At 42.9% G+C, this 21,717-nt stretch overlaps 1 protein-coding gene across 1 annotated transcript; it reads left to right on the top strand.

Annotated features, from left to right (window-relative positions):
* Positions 1 to 2,838: 2,838 nt before the first annotated feature.
* On the top strand, positions 2,839 to 15,513 carry LOC122934022 (gastrula zinc finger protein XlCGF26.1-like). The gene is made up of 2 exons (XM_044289156.1): positions 2,839 to 3,108; positions 13,847 to 15,513. Exon 2 carries the CDS (start codon positions 13,870 to 13,872, stop codon positions 15,511 to 15,513), a length of 1,644 nt encoding a protein of 547 aa, XP_044145091.1. The 5' UTR covers positions 2,839 to 3,108; positions 13,847 to 13,869.
* Positions 15,514 to 21,717: the final 6,204 nt, after the last annotated feature.

The following is a 21,717-nucleotide window of genomic DNA, read 5'->3' as shown; positions in this document are numbered from 1 at the left end:
TCTGTAAATTTTGGGTTTAAGGAAAAAAAATATTGACCCAATTTTGCCGCTATAATGAAGTACGAAAACAAGGTTATTACCACATAAAGTGAGATATGTCCGATTTGCAAAAGTAGGCCTGGGCAGGAAGGTGAAAACTGGCCTGGGGTAGAAAGGGTTAATATATGCAAATAAGCCTAGCAACAGGGGTGTTGCCCTTACACCTAGAGGCTCCTCCTTTCTGCACCTGCCACGCCCATTTCACTGTCATTGACAGGGTCAGGTGTGATTACGTCTTCACTGCCTGGTCCTGTCAAAGTGAAAAGGGCGTGGCAGGTGCAGAAAGGAGGAGCCTCTAGGTAAAAAGGCAACACCCCCGTTACTCCTGGAGGTTCATTTGCATATAATAAAACATAATTATCTCAGCAGTGCGGGCACATATCAACATGGGACTAACAAAGATGCCTTCAGCTGCCAAGCGCACATGTACCAGGTCAGCCGGTGTCACAGGTACCAATCTGCTGACAGATGCCCTTTATTCTTGTGATTCCATCAGATCGGACGAGGGCAGTCTGAGCTCTAGATCTATGAAGTGATCTACCTGATTACAGCTTTAGGGTCTATTCACACGTTCGCATTTTGGGTCCAGATCCGTTCCGCAATTTTGTGGAAAGGGTGCAGAGCCATTCATTTTCAATGGGGCCGGAACAGATGCGGACAGCACACTATGTGCTGTCCGCATCTGCATTTCCAGATCCACACTTCCAGCCCCGAAAAAAATAGAACATGTCCTATTCTTGTCCGCAATTGTGGACAAGAAAATGCATTTTCTGTGACAGTGTTCTATGACAACGCTGCGGACCGCAAAACACATGCGGACATGTGAATGGACCCTTATACTGGTATTACCGCTGTGACCTGTAACTGACTATAGTGGTGATATGAAGGTGTGACAGGCTTTTGACCTGAAACATGGAGGATCTACCTTGATACACTTTATTATCTCCTCCAGTGTTTCCTCTTCTTATCTCCAGTATTTGTATTTTACATGGGATTTTCTATGATTTTACATCGGTTCATCTTCTTTCTATTCAGGTTCCTACAATATAGGATTCGCTCAGCGTATATCTCCTATATAAGATCGTTCTCCTGATTGACCCATCAAGGATGGATAGGGATGGGGACAAGATGGCAGAGAGTATAATAAATCTCACCCTAGAGATACTCCTCCGGCTTACTGGAGAGGTGAGAGATTATGATGATGTCACATTCTATCATCTTCTCTATGTTACTAACAGACGGACATGACTGGAGAGGTGAGGGACTTTGGAGATGTGTGGAGTGATATTTATTACTGCGTCTCTCAATAACCAGGAATACACAGTAGTGAAGAAGACCTCTAGTGAGCGATGTCAGGCCTCGGTATCTGAAGGACGGGGAGAAATCCTGAGCCCAATATCCAGGCCGACACCTCACATCCGGATACATGAGAAAGTCAACAGAGAGAAGATCCTAGAGCTCACCAACAAGATTATTGAGCTGCTGACTGGAGAGGTGACATCGATGGGAATGCCGGGACATTATACAGTAACACTATGATGGGATTTGGGTGATGACGGTATCATTGTGTTGTCAGGTTTCTATAAGGTGTCAGGATGTCGCCGTCTATTTCTCCATGGAGGAGTCTGAGTATTTAGAAGGACACAAAGATCTATACAAGAACGTCATGATGGAGGATCACCAGCCACCAAGTAAAAGACATGACTAAATACACACATCCTCTCACTAGTTATATGTAAGAAATTAATTGTCACCGTATGTTTTTCCTGCAGTTAAAGAATGGAGAACAACTCCCAGTCCTCTTCTTCTACATGATGAGAGATGTCCCAGTCCTCTTCTTCTACAGGATGGTTCAGAAGAACATCAAAGCATTCCAAATGATGATCAGATAGATGGAAATAAGGTCTCATGAAAGGTTTCCTATGATCTGTAGAAGTGCTGTGAAGATCTTGTGTTTAGTCTTGTTTTATAAACCAGTATTATATGTTTTATCTTTGTATAATGAGAAAGGTAGAGATGTCAGGATTACAGCTAACTATAGACCTTACATGTCGCCTGGATCTTCTGACAGTTTTCTGGTCTGTAGAGACTGCTGGTTGGAATAAGGAACCAACTAGATGCATATATACAGGAGACCTGCAGATATTTTTGGGTCAGACAATGAAACATGGCACATGTAGATCCATTGTGTCTCTTGAACAGATTTGACATGGTTCTGCTCCAAAGTGTGTTATATAAGTGAAACCCTCATCCCTCCACTTTATCCCCTGTTCAGGGATCTGGACTTTGTTGCAGGGGAACCACTAGGCTGCTGCACTTGAAGTAGTTTCTGTACAAGTGACTGGTGACCCACGGGGTCAGGAAAGGCAGAACATATGCAGTCAGATAAATGGTCCGTTGTCAGGACAATCAGTTCAGGATCAGAACGGAGGTCAGACAAGGGTCAGGTCAGGAAGTAAAAGGTCCAATCTAGAAGTCAGGCAGAAGTCTGTACACAGAACAGGCAAGCTTTGCATGAAACTAGCATACTAGAACCTACTGATCAGGCTCCTTTCCATGGCTTGTAGAGATCAGAGTGCGTGCATGCCGGCCCTATAAGAGCCAGAGATAGTGTGTGCACACATGACCTATGGGCAGAGAAGGTCATTATCGGCAGGAAGCAGGCCTCAGCTTGTGTGGGAGGACAGCGTTATTCCAGCAGCCGGGACCACTGGGAAGGGAGAGAGGGATGTCTGTGGGACTGGACCACTGGAGCCCTAAAGCTATGGAGCAGGTAAACCAGGCAGCAGACGTGCCCCCCAGCAGGAAGGAGAGGAGCTATAGGCATGAACCGCTGCCATAGCAGATAACTCTGCTGTCATTTCATCACTTTTTGTCATTGTAATTAATGATCTTTTCTGGTCACATCAAACATTCCACACGACTTCTCCATCAGTCTGCTGACTTTTACAATTTCTGTTTCACAGGTTATAAATCTGGATAAAGATCTGAAAAATATTACATCTGAAGATACATATGTGAGGGGTGATGAGCAGATCATAGAGGACATTACCACCGATAACCACCCAGGTGAGTAGTAACCACTACGTAAAGCAGAGAAGACTCACAGATTCTGCTCCTTCACTGGCTACTGATGACTCCTTGTATAGTCAGTCCAATAAATAGAGATGGAGGCAGCATGTCCGGTACAAAAAAATCCCTTTATTGGGAGCCGCTTAGGTGAACAAAAACGTGCAATGGGTAGTTGCGTTTCGGCTGACACACAGCCTTTATCAAACACCATGTGTACTCTAAAAGATCATGTTTATAAACCCTAAGCCACATCCACTCTCACAACTGTGGCCAATTACCCACTCAATGGAGTGCTCATTATGTCTCAGGTGTGTACATACGTGCACATAAACAGTGTCATAATATTCGCCCACTTAGGGCATACGATCCAGCCAACCACATACCTTCATGGTGCACATCTCTCGAGCGTCCTCCGGCAGTCATTGCGCATGTCTGGGGAGGCGGGGCCATGTAATCACATGTCCGCACATGATCGCAAGCAAAACCTGCCCATGTGATCCTAGTGACGTCGAAACTCCTCCCAAACCTCGTCCAGTCAGTGCACCGTTGCTAGGGACGCCTATGGAGCCATCCGCCTACACCCTGCCGTCAATGCAGTGATCCCATATCACTGCGCCAGAGGTCCTGGCGGAGGGGAGACCGCTCTATCACCAAGTTCACTACAGCGCAATATCATACCACATGTTAAACGCCTCACTGGCGTCCTCCAGCGATCAGGGCGCATGTCTGGGGAGGCGGAGTCATGCCAACACCTGTCAGTCGCCAGCCGCATGCCCGACCCTAGTGACGTCAAAACTCCTCCCACTCTCCATCCAGTCAGCTCCGCGTTGCTAGGGGCGCGCAGGGAGGCGTCCACCCGTGTCTCTGACGCACATGTAGGGATCCCACATATACACGCCAGGGATCCAAGCGGAGGGGAACCATATTGTAATCAAGTGCCTCATGTAGCAGTGTTGGCTGGAAAAATGAGTGCATGTGAAATAGTAAAAAACAAAAATCAATTAAAAACACTATACAGACAACAGATTCCTATAAAAGGTCCCTCGGATCATTTACACATTCCCCACATAGAAATCAAGATTCATCCCAAAGGGTTGGAGTGGCCTCATTTCAAAGATCCATTTTAGCTCCTTTTTGCGTAGGATCCGATCCTTGTCTCCCCCACGACTCATTTTGCCAACCGAATCAATGATTCGGAATCTGAGCTGGTTGACCGAGTGTCCACGTTCCAAGAAATGTTTTGCCACAGGCTTATCAATTTGGGCCCTTCTGATATTACTCTTATGAGAGTTAATCCGTTCACGGGCTTCCATTGTGGTCTCCCCTATGTAGATGAGGCCACAAGGACACGTGATCATATACACTACACCCCGTGATCTGCATGTAAAAAAATCTTTGATCTTGTAGGTTTTGCCACTGTAGGGATGGGCACTGTAGGCATGGGATTTTGCCACTGTAGGGATGGTCCCTGACCGCGGCGATCAGAAACTTTAGTGTGCCGAAAAGAAATATTTATCACCCCCCCCCCCCCCCCCCCTGCACCTCTGAATGATTTTAGCCCGGTGGGAGGTGCAGGGGGGGGTGCGGGAGGCGGGCCGTGTGGCAGGCGGGATCGCAATCCCCCGCCCGCCGAATAATCGTTGGTGTACAGTGGTTATACCAGGGTGTCAGCACATTGCTGACACCCTGGTATAATGGATGTCAGCCGTTTAACCCTTTCCATACTGCGGTCCGTACGGACCGCTGTATGGAAAGAGTTAACAGTAAGATGAGGCTCCCTCCCTCTCCCATCGGGGGCTGCTGTGCCTTTGCAGCCCCCCGACAGGATGGGGTGACAGAGGGAGGGAGCCCCAGTCCTTGCCCTTCCCCGTTGTGGCCACAACTTCGCAGACGAGGAAGGTTCCCATGGCAACAGGACGCCTTCTCAGGCGTCCTGCTGTCCATGGTGCTGAACAGATCTGTGCTAAAGGCATAGATCTGTTCAGACAAAGTGTAAGTAAAATACAGTACAGTACAATATATATTGTACTGTATTATACAGACATCAGACCCACTGGATCTTCAAGAACAAAGTGGGTCTGGGTAAAAAAAAAAAGACAAAAAACACATTTATCACTGATTAAAAATGAAAAAAATAAAATTCCCTACACATGTTTTGTATCGCCGCGTCCGTAACGACCTGATCTTTAAAACGGTCATGTTATTTTCCCCGCACGGTGAACGCAATAAAAAAATAAAAACTATGATAAAATTGAAATTTTGCCCACCTTACTTCCCAAAAAAGGTAATAAAAGTGATCAAAAAGTCGCATGTATGCCAAAATAGTGCTATTCAAACCGTCATCTCATCCTGCAAAAAATGAGACCCTACCCAAGATAATCGCCCAAAAACTGAAAAAACTATGGCTCTTAGACTATGGAAGCACTAAAACATGATTTCTTTTGTTTCAAAAATGAAATAATTGTGTAAAACTTACATAAATAAAAAAAAGTATACATATTTGGTATCGCCGTGTCCGTATCGACCGGCTCTATAAAAATATCACATGATTTAACCCCTCAGGTGACCACCGTATAAAAATAAAAACGGTTTAAAAAAGCCATTTTTTGTCATCTTGCGTCACAAAAAGTGCAATAGCCAATAAAACAGCAATCTCATCCCGCAAAAAATGAGACCCTACTTAAGATAATCGCCCAAAAACTGAAAAAACAACCTGCTCTATAAGATTACCACATGATCTAACCTTTCAGATGAATGTTGTAAATAACAACAAGAAAACGGTGCCAAAAAAACTATTTCTTGTTACCTTGCCGCACAATAGAGTTTCTACTCTAGGGGTGCATCAGGGGGGCTTCAAATGGGACATGGTGTAAAAAAAAACAGTCCAGTAAAATCTGCCTTCCAAAAACCGTATGGCATTTCTTTCCTTCTGCGCCCTGCCATGTGCCCGTACAGCGGTTTACAACCACATATGAGGTGTTTCTGTAAACTACAGAATCGGGGCCATAAATAATGAGTTTTGTTTGGCTGTTAACCCTTGCTTTGTTACTTGAAAAAAAATATTAAAATGGAAAATCTGCCAAAAAAGTGAAATTTTGAAATTGTATCTCTATTTTCCATTAAATCTTGTGCAACACCTAAAGGGTTAACAAAGTTTGTTAAATCAGTTTTGAATACCTTGAGGGGTGTAGTTTCTTAGATGGGGTTACCTTTAGGGAGTTTCTACTCTAGGGGTGCATCAGGGGGGCTTCAAATGGGACATGGTGTAAATAAACCAGTCCAGCAAAATCTGCCTTTCAAAAACCAAACTGCGCACCATTCACTCTATGCCCCGCTGTGTGGCCGTACAGTAGTTTACGGCCACATATGGGGTGTTTCTGTAAACGGCAGAGTCAGGGCAATAAAGTTACAGTCTTGTTTGGCTGTTAACCCTTGCTTTGTTAGTGGAAAAAATGGGTTAAAATGGAAAATTAGGCAAAAAAATTAAATTCTCAAATTTCATCCCCATTTGCCAATAACTCTTGTGCAACACCTAAAGGGTTAACGAAGTTTGTAAAATCAGTTTTGAATACATTGAGGAGTGTAGTTTATAGAATGGGGTCATTTTTGGGTGGTTTCTATTATGTAAGCCTCGCAAAGTGACTTCAGAGCTGTAGTGGTCCCTAAAAATTGGGTTTTTGTAAATTTCTGGAAAATTTCAATATTTGCTTCTAAAGTTCTAAACCTTGTAACATCCCCAAAAAATAAAATATCATTCCCAAAATAATTCAAACATGAAGTAGACATATGGGGAATGTAAAGTCATCACAATTTTTGGGGGTATTACTATGTATTACAGAAGTAGAGAAACTGAAACTTTGAAATTTGCTAATTTTTCTAAATTTTTGGTAAATTAGGTATTTTTTGTGCAAAAAAAATAATTTTTGGGACTTCATTTTACCAGTGTCATGAAGTAAAATATGTGACGAAAAAACAATCTCAGAATGGCCTGGATAAGTCAAAGCGTTTTAAAGTTATCACCACTTAAAGTCACACTGGTCAGTATTGCAAAAAATGGCCAAGTCCTTAAGGGGTTAAAGACCGGTCCTATTTTTGTTTTTGCATTTAGAATTTTTCCTCCCCACATTACAATAGCCATAACTTTTTTATTTTTTCCATTCAAATCGCCTATTTTTTGCAGGACAAGATACATTTTTTAATGCCACCTATGTGTTGTATTGACCAACGGGGAAACAAATGTTTGTGGGGTGAAATTGAAAAGAAAAAAAACAGAATTCCACCAAGGTTTTGGGGGTTTGTGCAGAATAAAAACCTTAGAATTTTTTTTTTTTTTTTCTTTGCATTGCCATATTCTGCCAGCTATAACTTTTTTATATTTCGGTCTACAGAGCTGTATGAGGGCTTGTAGTTTTTATTGGTACCATTTTTGGGGTATGTACGACTTTTTGATCACTGTTGTTCAATTTGTTTTTGTGAGGGGGTACAAGATGACTATAAAATAGTAAATAGTGTGATTTTCATATTTTTTTTTTCCATTACTGCATTCAGCCCACAAGCAATTTTTAATATTTTTGTGTTTAAAAAAAAAGGGGGGGGGCTAAAACGTGGTATCATTTGATCTTTTCTCCCATTCACCCTAGTAGGATTTTTACAGAGTCTATTCTGAGCTATGCCTTGTGCATAGCTCAGCATGGAGATTGCCATGGCAGGCCTGGAACACTTCAGCAGCCTCCAGGTTGCCATGGCAATCGATCGACACCCCATGATTTCACTGCGTGGGCTCCGATTTGAAGGCAGAGGGAAATGCATTTGTCTGCCTTAACTCACAGGTGGCGCAATCAGCGTTGATCGCAGCACCTGAAGGGTTTAGTGACGGACGCGACAGCTGCTCCCTTGTCATTGCAGCCGGGTATGGAGTGGGGTCACTGCAGAGCGTTAAGGGGTTAATTGATTATGCACTTTATGGGATAATTACTGTGTGTGTGTGTATATATATATATATATACACAGTACAGACCAAAAGTTTGGACACACCTTGTCATTCAAAGAGTTTTCTTTATTTTCATGACTATGAAAATTGTAGATTCACACTGAAGGCATCAAAACTATGAATTAACACATGTGGAATTATATACATAACAAAAAAGTGTGAAGCAACTGAAAATATGTCATATTCTAGGTTCTTCAAAGTAGCCACTTTTTGCTTTGATTACTGCTTTGCACACTCTTGGCATTCTCTTGATGAGCTTCAAGAGGTAGTCACCTGAAATGGTTTTCACTTCACAGGTGTGCCCTGTCAGGTTTAATAAGTGGGATTTCTTGCCTTATAAATAGGGTTGGGACCATCAGTTGCGTTGAGGAGAAGTCAGGTGGATACACAGCTGATAGTCCTACTGAATAAACTGTTAGAATTTGTATTATGGCAAGAAAAAAGCAACTAAGTAAAGAAAAACGAGTGCCCATCATTACTTTAAGAAATTAAGGTCAGTCAGTCAGCCGATAAATTGGGAAAACTTTGAAAGTAAGGGCTATTTGACCATGAAGGATAGTGATGGGGTGCTGCGCCAGATGACCTGGCCTCCAGCGTCACCGGACCTGAACCCAATCGAGATGGTTTGGGGTGAGCTGGACCGCAGAGTGAAGGCAAAAGGGCCAACAAGTGCTAAGCATCTCTGGGAACTCCTTCAAGACTGTTGGAAGACCATTTCAGGGGACTACCTCTTGAAGTTCATCAAGAGAATGCCAAGAGTGTGCAAAGCAGTAATTAAAGCAAAAGGTGGCTACTTTGAAGAACCTAGAATATGACATATTTTCAGTTGTTTCACACTTGTTTGTTATGTATATAATTCCACATGTGTTAATTCATAGTTTTTGATGCCTTCATAGTCATAAAAATAAAACTCTTTGAATGAGAAGGTGTGTCCAAACTTTTGGTCTGTACTGTATATGTGTGTGTGTGTATATATATATATATATATATATATATATATAGACACACACACACACTGTTTGGCACATGACACTTTGCTTGACAAAGGCCCCACTGAGTTGAGCTTAAATGTTGCAATAGCATGGGCGAATAAAAACTCCTCATTTTTCACTATTTTGGAGTGCTGCCTCTTTTTCGATTTTTCTCAAACTTTGGATTCTGGTCAGTGATCCTGAGAGGTATTGTGCCGTCCACTTTTGATTTGTACTGCTTTCCTTCTTTTCTTTATACTATATACACTAGCCTAAAGAATTATTAGGAACACCTGTTCTATTTCTCATTAATGCAATTATCTAGTCAACCAATCACATGGCAGTTGCTTTAATGCATGTAGGGTTGTGGTCCTGGTCAAGATAATTTCCTGAACTCCAAACTGAATGTCAGAATGGCAAAGAAAGGTGATTTAAGCAATTTTGAGTGTGGCATGATTGTTGGTGCCAGACAGGCCGGTCTGAGTATTTCACAATCTGCTCAGTTACTGGGATTTTCACGCACAACCATTTCTAGGGTTTACAAAGAATGGTGTGAAAAGGGAAAAACATCCAGTATGCGGCAGTCCTGTGGGCGAAAATGCCTTGTGGATGCTAGAGGTCAGAGGAGAATGGGCCGACTGATTCAAGCTGATAGAAGAGCAACGTTGACTGAAATAACCACTCATTACAACCGAGGTATGCAGCAAAGCATTTGTGAAGCCACAACACGCACAACCTTGAGGCGGATGGGCTACAACAGCAGAAGACCCCACCGGGTACCACTCATCTCCACTACAAATTGGAAAAAGAGGCTACAATTTGCACGAGCTCACCAAAATTGGACTGTTGAAGACTGGAAAAATGTTGCCTGGTCTGATGAGTCTCGATTTCTGTTGAGACATTCAAATGGTAGAGTCCGAATTTGGCGTAAACAGAATGAGAACATGTATCCATCCTCTGATGGCTACTTCCAGCAGGATAATGCACCATGTCACAAAGCTTGAATCATTTCAAATTGGTTTCTTGAACATGACAATGAGTTCACTGTACTAAATTGGCCCCCACAGTCCCCAGATCTCAACCCAATAGAGCATCTTTGGGATGTGGTGGAACGGGAGCTTCGTGCCCTGGATGTGCATCCCTCAAATCTCCATCAACTGCAAGATGCTATCCTATCAATATGGGCCAACATTTCTAAAGAATGCTATCGGCACCTTGTTGAATCAATGCCACGTAGAATTAAGGCAGTTCTGAAGGCAAAAGGGGGTCCAACACCGTATTAGTATGGTGTTCCTAATAATCCTTTAGGTGAGTATATGTGTGTGTGTTGGTGGCGGATTATAATTTGGGCATCTGGGTCGGTTGATCCGAGCACGGCATGGCTGGGGGGCCCAACGCCGACCCAACCGCCTACAAACAACGGCGGGGCACGGGGCGCATTGTTCCCTGCCCCGTCGCCATCCGCCGATCACCTCCATAGGCTTCAGGCCTAGTAGGCCTGAAGCCTATGCGGTAGTAAAATCCCGCTGCAGGCGGGCGTGATGACGTCATCGTGCCACGCCTGTGCCCGGACGCAGCACACTGACGTGTGTGCGCAGCGTGCCTGCACCATCGACGAGTGAGCGCCAACTGGGACACAGGTAAGTATTAGCTTTTATTATATTTTTTTTTTGTGTGTGCCAACTTTGGGGGACATTACTTTGGGGCACAGGAGAATATCACTGAAGGGACAGTGGGGACAAACTACTACGTGGGGGAGAATTACTAGTGTGTGGGAAATTAGTACTGTGGGGGACAATTAATTCTGTGGGGGAAAATACTACCATGGTGGGAATTAATACTGTGGGGGCAGTGTGGAGAAATTAATACTGTGGGGGCAAATTACTTAATGGATGGCAGTGTTGGGGCAAATTATCTAATGGGGCAGTGTGGGGGTTATTTCTTGATAGGGACAGTGTGGGGGCAAATTACTTAATAAAGGGCAGTGTAGTGGCAAATTACTTAATGGATGGCAGTGTCGGGGCAAATTACTTAATGGATGGCAGTGTCGGGGCAAATTACTTAATGGGTGGCAGTGTCGGGGCAAATTACTTAATGGGTGGCAGTGTCGGGGCAAATTACTTAATGGATGGCAGTGTCGGGGCAAATTACTTAATGGATGGCAGTGTCGGGGCAAATTATCTAATGGGGGGCAGTGTGGGGGGAACTACTACATGGGAGGCAGTGTGGAAGAAATGACTGTATGGGGGCAGTGCGGGGGAAATTACTATATGGGGCAGTGCGGGGGAAATTACTATATGGGGCAGTGTGGGGAAAATAACTATGTGGGGGCGTTTCTATTAGGGAACATTATTTTTGTGGACACTATACAGGCATTATTACCTGGAGCCAATATAGGGTGTTATTATTACTGGGGGCACTCTAGGGGACATTATAATTGCTGTAGACACTATAGGGACCTTTGGGGTAATTTATCAAACTGGAGTAAAGTAGAAATGGGTTGGATACCCATTGCAACAGATTTCACCTTTCATTTTTGACAGCTCCTTTAGAAAATGAAAGGCGGAATCTGATTGATTGCTGTGGGCACCTAAGCCAGTTGTACTTTACACCAGTTTGATAAATGACCCCAATTATGAGAAATCGAACGTGTCTGTAACAAACTTTGTAGAGACGAGATGCGGCTGAAAGAATTTGTCATGGCGTTCTGGGTCAAACGGAGGAGAAGAGGAATGAGAAGAGCTACATGACAGGAGAAGTCACTGGATGTAACAGGTATGTGGTGCTGTATTCCCCTATATGTAGAGCTGGCTCACCACTGTGACCTGCGTCTCATCTTCTCCTCCAAGTCTTTTTTTTATCATAATCGTATGTATTTTAAATTTGGCAACAAATTTTTTTATTTGTCACCTGCAGTCCTATGTAGCAGCCCAGATAACAGTGATAACTTTCTGTGTACAGATAATGTAGTAGATGTTCCATGCAGTCCTATATAACACCCCACATAACACAATAGTTCACTGTGTTATGTGGGGTGTTACATAGGACTGCAGGTAACATCTATCAAATCTGTACTCGGAGAGTTGTGAGATGGTGGGGGTCTGACGCCTGGCACCCCTGCCAATCAGCTGTTTAAGGAGACCGCGATGTTCCAGTGAGCGCCGCAGCCTCTTTGCTCCTTACCAAGCACAGCGCTGTCCATTTGATAGCACTGCGCTTGGTACTGCAGCTCAGCCCCAAACACTCAGATGGAAAAGAGCTGCACCTAGACCATGTGAAAAATGTCATATGGCCTGAGAAGAGACTTTGGCGCTTACGAAGCACCGCAACCTCTTCATACAGAGTGAGGGCGAGCTGGGTAGAAAGACCCGGGCCTATCATGCACTTAATCCGCCCCTGGTGTGTGTATATATTCACTGTATAAGCATGTAATGTGTATGAGTAATGCTCAACATGTGTACAGTAGATTCATGTAATTTGTGTCCATGTAGTATGTACTTGCATGTGTGTAATTTAATGATGGACCTTTATATGTGAGTGAATCTATCTTGTTATATAGGCTGGGTTTACTTCATAATTGCGATATATGTTTAGTTTGTTCTTTGGGAAAACTGCCAACATAAGGCTACTTTCACACTTGCGTTTGGTGCGGATCCGTCGTGCATCTGCACAGACGGATCCGTTCAGATAATACAACCGTCTGCATCCGTTCAGAACGGGCCCGTTAGTATTATCTTTAACATAGCCAAGACGGATCCGTTTTCTATTGTGCCAGATTGTGTCCACAGACTTTTGGTCTCCATCTGGCTTCGATATATCAGTATTCCATGCAACTATATCCAGTAAAAAAAAGTTAAATGTCACTGTATGGTATCTGTCATAGTGTACTTTCACACTAGCGTTAAAGTTTTCCTCCGGCCAAACTTCCGGAACACTACCCTGAACGCCGGATCCGGTATAAATTTCCATTGAAATGTATTACTGCCGGATCCGGTATCAAGTGTTCCGGCTAAACGGATCCGGATCTCCTGTCTGCGCATGCGCAGACCTTTAAAGATGTGGAAAAAAATAAGTACCTGATCCGTTTTTCCGGATGACACCTGAAAGACTTCAGGTATCTCAATGCATTTGTCAGACTGATCAGGATCCTGATCAGTCTGCAAATGACATGCGTTTGCACACAGTTTTCCTGATTAGGCAGGCAGTTCAGGCAACGGAACTGCCTGCCGGAATCCAACAACACAAGTGTGAAATTACCCAGATACAGCAATTCAATGTATACATCCTGGGTGTATATGTTAGAGCCCATAAATGTGATCTGAACAGAGCATTATATGTACAGTACATGCTGACATTATTTATATGTATGTGGTATATGAGCAATAATATATTTACTACATCTGTGAGATAGATGGAAGTTGGGCTTTCAGCTTCAATTTCTGGCGTATTTTGTTAGCAGTTAGCGATCAGTGTGTGAGACGGACACCAGCTTATAGCACTGACTCACAGATCCCTTGTGAACCTATGAAGATGCTGGCTTCAGCACAAGAGAATACAAGTGACCAGCTTGGTGACCTAACATCATCATCTACTGGTCCAAGCTACTGGTCTACTGTCAAATTGTGATCATTTTTCCATAGTCAGTTGATATTTTAATTTTGCTCCATGACTTGTAATTTGTATGGATTTTCTTTATATATATTTTATAACATTTCTACATAATTTTAAGGTTCTATTATTTTAAAATGATAAAACTTAGATTTATTCTTGGCAGATGACAGCTCAGACAAACATTTGATGTCGGATTTTAGAACAGATGAGTGTGGTGTCACAGAAGATACACATGAAGAGCGTGCCATTATCTCAGAAAAATCCTCAGCCTTTCACAGCAAAGATCTATTATCTATTCCTTTGGATGGATTTCAATCTTCTGATTCATCACAGATTGTTAAGCAAGATAAAAGACACCGAAGAAGTGTTCAACATCAAAGAAGTCACACAGGGGAGAATGCTCTTTCATGCTCAGAATGTGGGAAACATTTTAACTCTAAATCACATCTTGTTAGACATAAGAGAATTCACGCAGGGGAGAGGCCATTTTCATGTTCAGAATGCGAAAAACATTTTAACTCTAAATCACTTCTTGTTAGACATCAGAGAAGTCACACAGGGGAGAAGCCATTTTCATGTTCGGAATGTGGGAAATGTTTTCAGACGAAATCATATCTTCTTAACCATCAGAGAATCCACACAGGGGAGAAGCCATTTTTATGTTCAGAATGTGGGAAATGTTTTCAGACGAAATCATATCTTCTTAAGCATCAGATAATCCACACAGGGGAGAAGCAATTTTCATGTTCAGAATGTGGGAAATGTTTTCAGACGAAATCATTACTTCTTAACCATCAGAGAATCCACACAGGGGAGAAGCGATTTTTATGTTCAGAATGTGGGAAATTTTTTCAGACGAAATCATTACTTCTTAACCATCAGAGAATCCACACAGGGGAGAAGCCATTTTCATGTTCAGAATGTGGGAAATGTTTTCAGACGAAATCATATATTCTTATCCATCAGAGAATCCACACAGGGGAGAAGCCATTTTCATGTTCAGAATGTGGGAAATGTTTTCTGCACAAATCATATCTTCTTAACCATCAGAGAATCCACACAGGGGAGAAGCCATTTTCTTGTTTAGAATGTGGGAAATGTTTTGCTGAAAGATCAAATCTTGTTAGACATCAGAGAATCCACACAGGGGAGAAGCCATTTTCATGTTCAGAATGTGAAAAACATTTTATAAATAAATCATCTCTTGTTATACATGAGAGAACTCACACAGGGGAGAAGCGATTTTTATGTTCAGAATGTGGGAAATGGTTTAAGCTGAAATCATGTCTTCTTAACCATCAGAGAATTCACACAGGGGAGAAGCCATTTTCATGTTTAGAATGTGAAAAATATTTTAGAAATAAATCACATCTTCGTAGACATAAGAGAACTCACACAGGGGAAAAGCCATTTTCATGTTCAGAATGTGAAAAACATTTTATAAATAAATCATCTCTTGTTATGCATGAGAGAACTCACACAGGGGAGAAGCCATTTTTATGTTCTGAATGTGGGAAAGGTTTTCAGCAGAAATCACATCTTCATGACCATGAGAGAATTCACACAGGGGAGAAGCCATTTTCTTGTTCGAAATGTTCTAAATGTTTTCAGCAGAAATCACATCTTCGTAACCATCAGAAAACTCACACAGGGGAGAAGCCATTTTCATGTTCAGAATGTGAAAAATATTTTAAGCAAAAATCACATCTTGTTAGACATGAGAGAATTCACACAGGGGAGAAGCTATTTTCTTGTTTAGAATGTGGGAAATCTTTTACACAGAAATCAGATCTTGGTAAACATCAGAGAATTCACACTGGAAAGAAGTGATTTTAATGTGCAGAATATGATAACTAGAGAACTTTAGAAAAATTCAATTCTGCGGCTTGGTCAAAGTTCAACAAGAAATTTCATTTGTTTTGAATTAATTTGTCACGAATAACTATGTTAAAACCCCATTCAGCCTATTAATCAATAAGACCATTTTTAACAGCCCCTTAGACCGAAGTGCACACATCTAACATCCATTAAAAACGGTAATATGCTAGTGCAATATGGCCTTCGCTGAACGCTAGTGATAACTAGGGATCGACCGATTATCGGATTTACCGATATTATCGGCTGATATTCATGATTTTCATAGTTATCGGTATTGGCATCTAACACTGCCGATAAAGCGACCAGCGCGCGTGTTCGCTCAGGGAAGAAGGAAGCAGTCTCTCCCACCTCCGTGCTGCCACCAATGAGGGGAGAGAGGGGATAGAGGAGGGGAGGTGCTGTGGCTGTGGCCACTGCACCACCAATGAAGTTAACTCACTCACTCATTCATTTAAATTCAACAGGAGGCGGAAGCTGGCTGCAGAATCATATAGCTGCACCCGACATCTATGGCAAGTAGCTGCGATCCGCGGCAGTTCCCCTGCCGCTCCTGAGGGGTTAACTGCCACAGATCGCAGCTACCTCTCATAGAAGTCGAGTGTGGCTATATGATTCTGCAGCCAGCACCCGCCTCCTGTATTTGAATTAATGGGCGAGTTATCTTCATTGGTGGCGCAGTGCACTCCCCAAAACCCAGTTTTAAAAACATTGGTGGTGCAGTGCGCTCCTCCCCAAACCCCAGTATTACAAACATTGGTGGCGCAGTCCGCCCTCCCTCATCCCCCCCCCCCAACCCCAGTATTAAAAACATTGGTGGCGCATGGTGCCTCCCCAGTATTAGTCATTGGTGGCAGTGGCCACAGGGTCCCCTCGTCCTCATTGGTTGTGCTGTGGCAGCTTCTGATCGGAGCCCCAGCAGTGTAACCTGGGGCTCCGATCAGTTACCATGGCAGCCAGCATGCTACTGATGCCCTGGCTGCCATGGTAATCTCCCTGCTGATGTGTGCACAGGGCAACAGGGAGAGTGTGTAGTCCTATTCACCCTAACCCTTTAAAAAAAAAAGCTAAACGTTAACAATAAACATGTTCATTTAACAGCAGATTTATGTAAGAATATATGTATTTTTTTTTTCATAAATGAAAATGCGCAGAATATCGGTATAAGCTATCGGCATCTGCTCTAAAAAATCAATATCAGTCGATCCCTAGTGATAACCATAAAGCAGATTGTGACGGACTGAACCGTCAATGGGGCTGCTGGAGAAGCCTGAGGGCCGGCCTCCTTCCTACAGACTATGGACCGAGAACTATGGAGACCCCCTAAGACCTTTTAGGGTTACAAGGAACTATGATCCCTGATTTATGTGTAATTTATATGCCACATATTTCCTATTGTCCATTAAAAAGGCATGGTGTGGATTCAGCAACACAATAAGGGTTAATTCTGCACTGAGACTCCCACTGATTGTGTTAGTGATGGGATTAAGATAGCTGATTATAATAGCAGCCGACTCCTAGAGGAGTAGATCACCATATGATACACTCAGGAGATAATCCCATCACATGTGTCTTTACTGTCCGTATTCATTAATTATGGAGGGGGTGGAGATGTCTGTTTGCATGTTGTGTTTGTTAATTGCGTCACAGACAATGCCATTGTGTTTGTTGTATAGGGTTAATGTAACGGAACGCCTAGCACCCCGACCGGGTACCTCCGTCGAATGGATGCTCCTAGTGCTTTCCGAGGACTCCAAGCACTCCGCTCTACACCAAAACCACCACCGGAGCCAGGAACAAGCTCTTACAAGAGCTTATACTCAGGGGAGTATTGTGATATAGCAATCCCCAAGAGTGTAGTTATCGCATTCCCCAAACATGAGCCAAAACTTCATGAAGGTATAAAGCAGCCTCTGACTGTAATTGCACGTACAGCCTCTTTTATTCACAATCCACAAACATAGTACTGCCCACAGGGTTTTGAAATACAACCAATCAATATATTACAACACATACAATGTAAGTGCAGCAACCAATCGGACACAATGGGACAATAGAAAGACACTCAACATATTCCTCCCCTCTGTCTAGGAGATAATTGAGTCAATTTCTGTATCTACTCAACTATCTCCTAAGCTGAAAAGTTACACTTCTTATAAATTGTTACAACTTTGTGAGTTTACATTGTACATACATATAACTTTTATCAATTTAACCAGTATAACTTGGGGACAAACCTATCCAAAATTCACTTGAATAGGTTCAGGGGTTTAAAAGTTAGTAAAAGTATCTTAAAGGGCCGTAATCCTGAGGCAAGAGGCTGGTAAACAGGCCTCTCCAAAACCCAGTGGCAAGGTTGGTTTCGCCACAGTTAATTTTTGTGTTTAAACTGTAAAGGATTGGCTGCTATGTCATGCCCTCAGTTCCCAACCAGGTCCACGGGGGTGGTACCCTTGTTGGAAAAGGTGTATATAAGTCAGCGCTTGTGTGTTGAATAAAGAGTTCCTGTTTTACATTCAACATAGAGCCTCGTCTCATGTGTGTATGGGGATTGCTATACGCTGTATACTTCCCTGGCTATAACTCCTAGCTCTTGTAAGAGCTGTAACTGCTCTCTGGATTTAGGAGAGGTTCACCCACTGGAGCCTTGTCGTAGGTCCAGGGTGGGTAGGAGATGGTGAGACCTCAACCAAGCTTCGGCGGTTCGTGGGGTCTGCAGTGCTTACGGTGTCAAGTGGAGTGCTTGGAGTCCTCGGGAAGCACTAGGAGCATCCATCAACGGAGGTACCCGGTCGGGGTGCCAGGAGATCCGTTACACAGATCTTGTTAGACATCGGAGAATCCTCACGGGGAGAAATAATTTTTATGTTCTGAATGTGGAAAATGAAATAGAATTCAGTGAAGTCTTATCACACATCAGTGATTTCACACCGGGCCGAAGCCACTGTCATGTTCAGGAAAGCTCAGGGGAAAAATGTTTTTTTTACCAAGGGATTTTTTTTACATTTTCTCAACTTGCGTTACAAGTTGTAGTTTTTATGGTGCTATTTTGGGGTACACATGACCTGCTAATTACATTTTATTTAACTGTTTCTGGGAAAAAGATGGGGAAAAACATCAATACTGTTTTTAAGCTATAAAATTTGTAGTGTTTATTTTTTGGCACAAATGACATAATAACTTTATTCATTATTTGATTATAGTGATACCAAATAAATCATTTAAAGAAAAAATAGATTTTACTACTGTTGCACAATAAAAAACTTTTTTTTTTTTCAAGTAGAACATGTCTTTGAATTGCCAAATCCCAAGACACAACTTTTTTTTTCTTCTTTCCAGGGAGCTGTATGAAGGCTTGATTTTTGCGGGATGACTTGTAGTTTTCATTGGTTTCATTTTGGGTTACACATTGACTTGAATAGGCCTGCAATCTGTAAGATATTTCAAAAGATAGGACATATCCTATTTTTTGCGGTGCAGAGTCACGGATTGGAAGCCCACGGAAACACTCAGAAGCTCGTCCAAGGACTTGGAGTCTGTGCCTCCACACTGTAAAAGATTGGACATGTCCTATCTTTTGATGTATTTTGTGGATCTCGGAACTATTCAAGTCAATTGGTCCGAACCGCCATACGGACTTCACACAGCCGGTATCCATGTTTTGCGGACCGCTATTTGCAGTCCGCAACAGGGGCACGGCAACTATGCGTTTGTGTGAATGAGCCCTAAAATCAGGACCTGAGCTTTAGAGTCCACAAAATGTAATGCACGCACTCTCAGGTCCTGAGTAATTTTAAGTAAAGTACTGCATGAAACAAAGTAAATGACTCTGCACTGTAATCGGGATCCGTCACATGATTCCTTTAGAGTTTATATAACTGTGTCAAGCCTGTTGTTACCATTTGTTAATAAATATCAGCGTTTTGGCCTATGTCTCTTTATTCTTTAGATGATAAGATATGGCCCCAGAACCTACGGCGTTAAGGAAGAGTTGGTGGTCACTGTGTGTGCAGATGGTGAGGGGAGACTTCCATCGTGGATCCCAGACTTTGTGGAATTTTTTAGGACACTTCGAGGCTCATTTACCAAAGAGATTTTTTACTCTGGTCTTTGATAGCCACTACACTGCCGAAGGATGTGCCTAATTTATCACAAAACATGTAATACATCATAACTTAGGCGTATATTCTGGCAGTGTGCGTCTGAAGTGAAATTCTACTCCACTCCCTGAGTGGAGTAAATTTTAGACAACTTTTACACCTGAAATTGCTAAAATGATTGTGAATGTGCCAGTGCCAATTTTCCATTCCCGCCATTACCTAGGGGCGAGAAGAGTGAAAAAATGTCTGAGTGATAAAGTATCATCACAAAGGCTTGGGCCTTGCAACTTTCCATACTCCAAAATTTTGCATAATGCTGTAAGTAAATGACCCAATTTCTGTTTTTGAAAATGATCCTTAAGGACCCATGACCTAGCTGTACGTTATGGATCCGATCCCTAAACATGGTGCCCGTTCGTGCGTGCAGCAGGCGCCTTAGCTGTGGGGTCTCTGCTATTTTAAATAGCAGAAACCCGCGGCACATGTATGCGATCAGCCATAACGCTGATAAGGTACAAATCTACCACTGAGTAAGAAACTGTGTCAGGTTTAGAAACGCGTATGGTGAATATAGCCTGGCGATACTAATGCATTGGGAAAAAAAACTGGATAAAAATTTCTCAAGCACGCTACCTGTGGTGATGGATCACTGCTTACATCTCCAGCAAACAACATAAGCCCACTAGCTCTATATACAGAGTGCCGACACCAGTGCAGGACGGAATTGTGGCATTAACGTAATTGCAAACATCTGAGGATGTAAATATCAGGTACTACAAACCGCACTGCATGCACGCATACATCGGTGAACTCGAGGTGCAATAAGAACCTGTCACTCTCATATATAAGCAGGAGATCGTACATTTAGACTACAGCTGGAGGAAGCACTGGGAGACTGTTCATAATAACATTGGAACTGTTATATTGTGGCTATTGGGATGTGTCTCCTCCGGGATTATTAACTGTATATGTTTATCGCCAAGGAACATTGCTTGCCATTTTTAGCAGTGCGTGAGCTCCGCACAGCAGTAAGATAGAGGGACTGTGGCTATGTGTGAATGCGCATTAATTTTTATAAACTGTTTTATTTGAGAAATTTTAATAGTTTTTGTTAATATGTTTTAAAGGGTAATATGTACATAATATGCATGTAATAAAGTGTGTTGGTTTATACTAAGCCGGTCATTTAGTGAACATTTGTAATTTATATAGTTAACTAGCAGAAGGACCCGGCATCGCACGGGTATATATCATCTATTTTATGTAATGTTTGTGTGTGTCATTAAAAGATATTGAAAGTATCCCCCATAACAGTGACCTCTACAGTTCCCCGCCTCTTTAATAGTGAACTCCACAGCCCCTTAACCCTGACCCCCCCCCCCCCCCACAGTGCTTTTCCTCTTTAAAATGGGACCTCCACAGCAGCCCATCCCTTTAACTTTGACCTTCACAGAAGCCTGCCCCTTTAACAGAGTTTCACAGGACCCCACTCCCTAGACATTGACCTCCTCAGGGGCCCACCCTCCACAGCACCCGTCCCTTTAACAGTGACTACCCCATTCCCTTAACAGTGATCTCTACAGTACCCCACTCCCTTAGCAGTGATCTGACAGTATTCTGCTGACTTAGCAGTGACCTCCACACCAGCTGCCCCTTTAATAGTAGGACCTGCCCCCCTTAGCAGTGACCTTCACAGCAGCTTCCCCTTTAATAGAGGCCCCTGTCCCCTTAATAGTGACCTCCACTGCAGCTGCCCCCTTAACAGTGACATCCACAGTGCCCTGCCCCTTTAAGGCTAGGGCTACATGATTTTGTCTTACCAATGTAGCACAACAATTTTTATAATGATAGGCTATGATGTCTCGCTGTGGCTCCGACATTACATTTGCAAAAAATCCATCCAAGATGGATGCATGTAGCAGTGTAGTTGAGCCCTATGTGTCGTGCGACTTATTGTCGTCGTGTAGCCCTAGCCTAAAGCTGACCTATAGCGGTGAAGAAAAAATGGCTGGGTTGTTATGGAAACCTCGAGTAAAACTGTGTGTGGAGACTAAGAGCC

This window comes from Bufo gargarizans, chromosome 4, assembly GCF_014858855.1.
Source record: "Bufo gargarizans isolate SCDJY-AF-19 chromosome 4, ASM1485885v1, whole genome shotgun sequence".
In the NCBI taxonomy this organism is placed as follows: Eukaryota; Metazoa; Chordata; class Amphibia; order Anura; family Bufonidae; genus Bufo; species Bufo gargarizans.
Note: the sequence above shows the minus strand (reverse complement) of the source record. Positions and strands in the feature narration are given on the sequence as shown.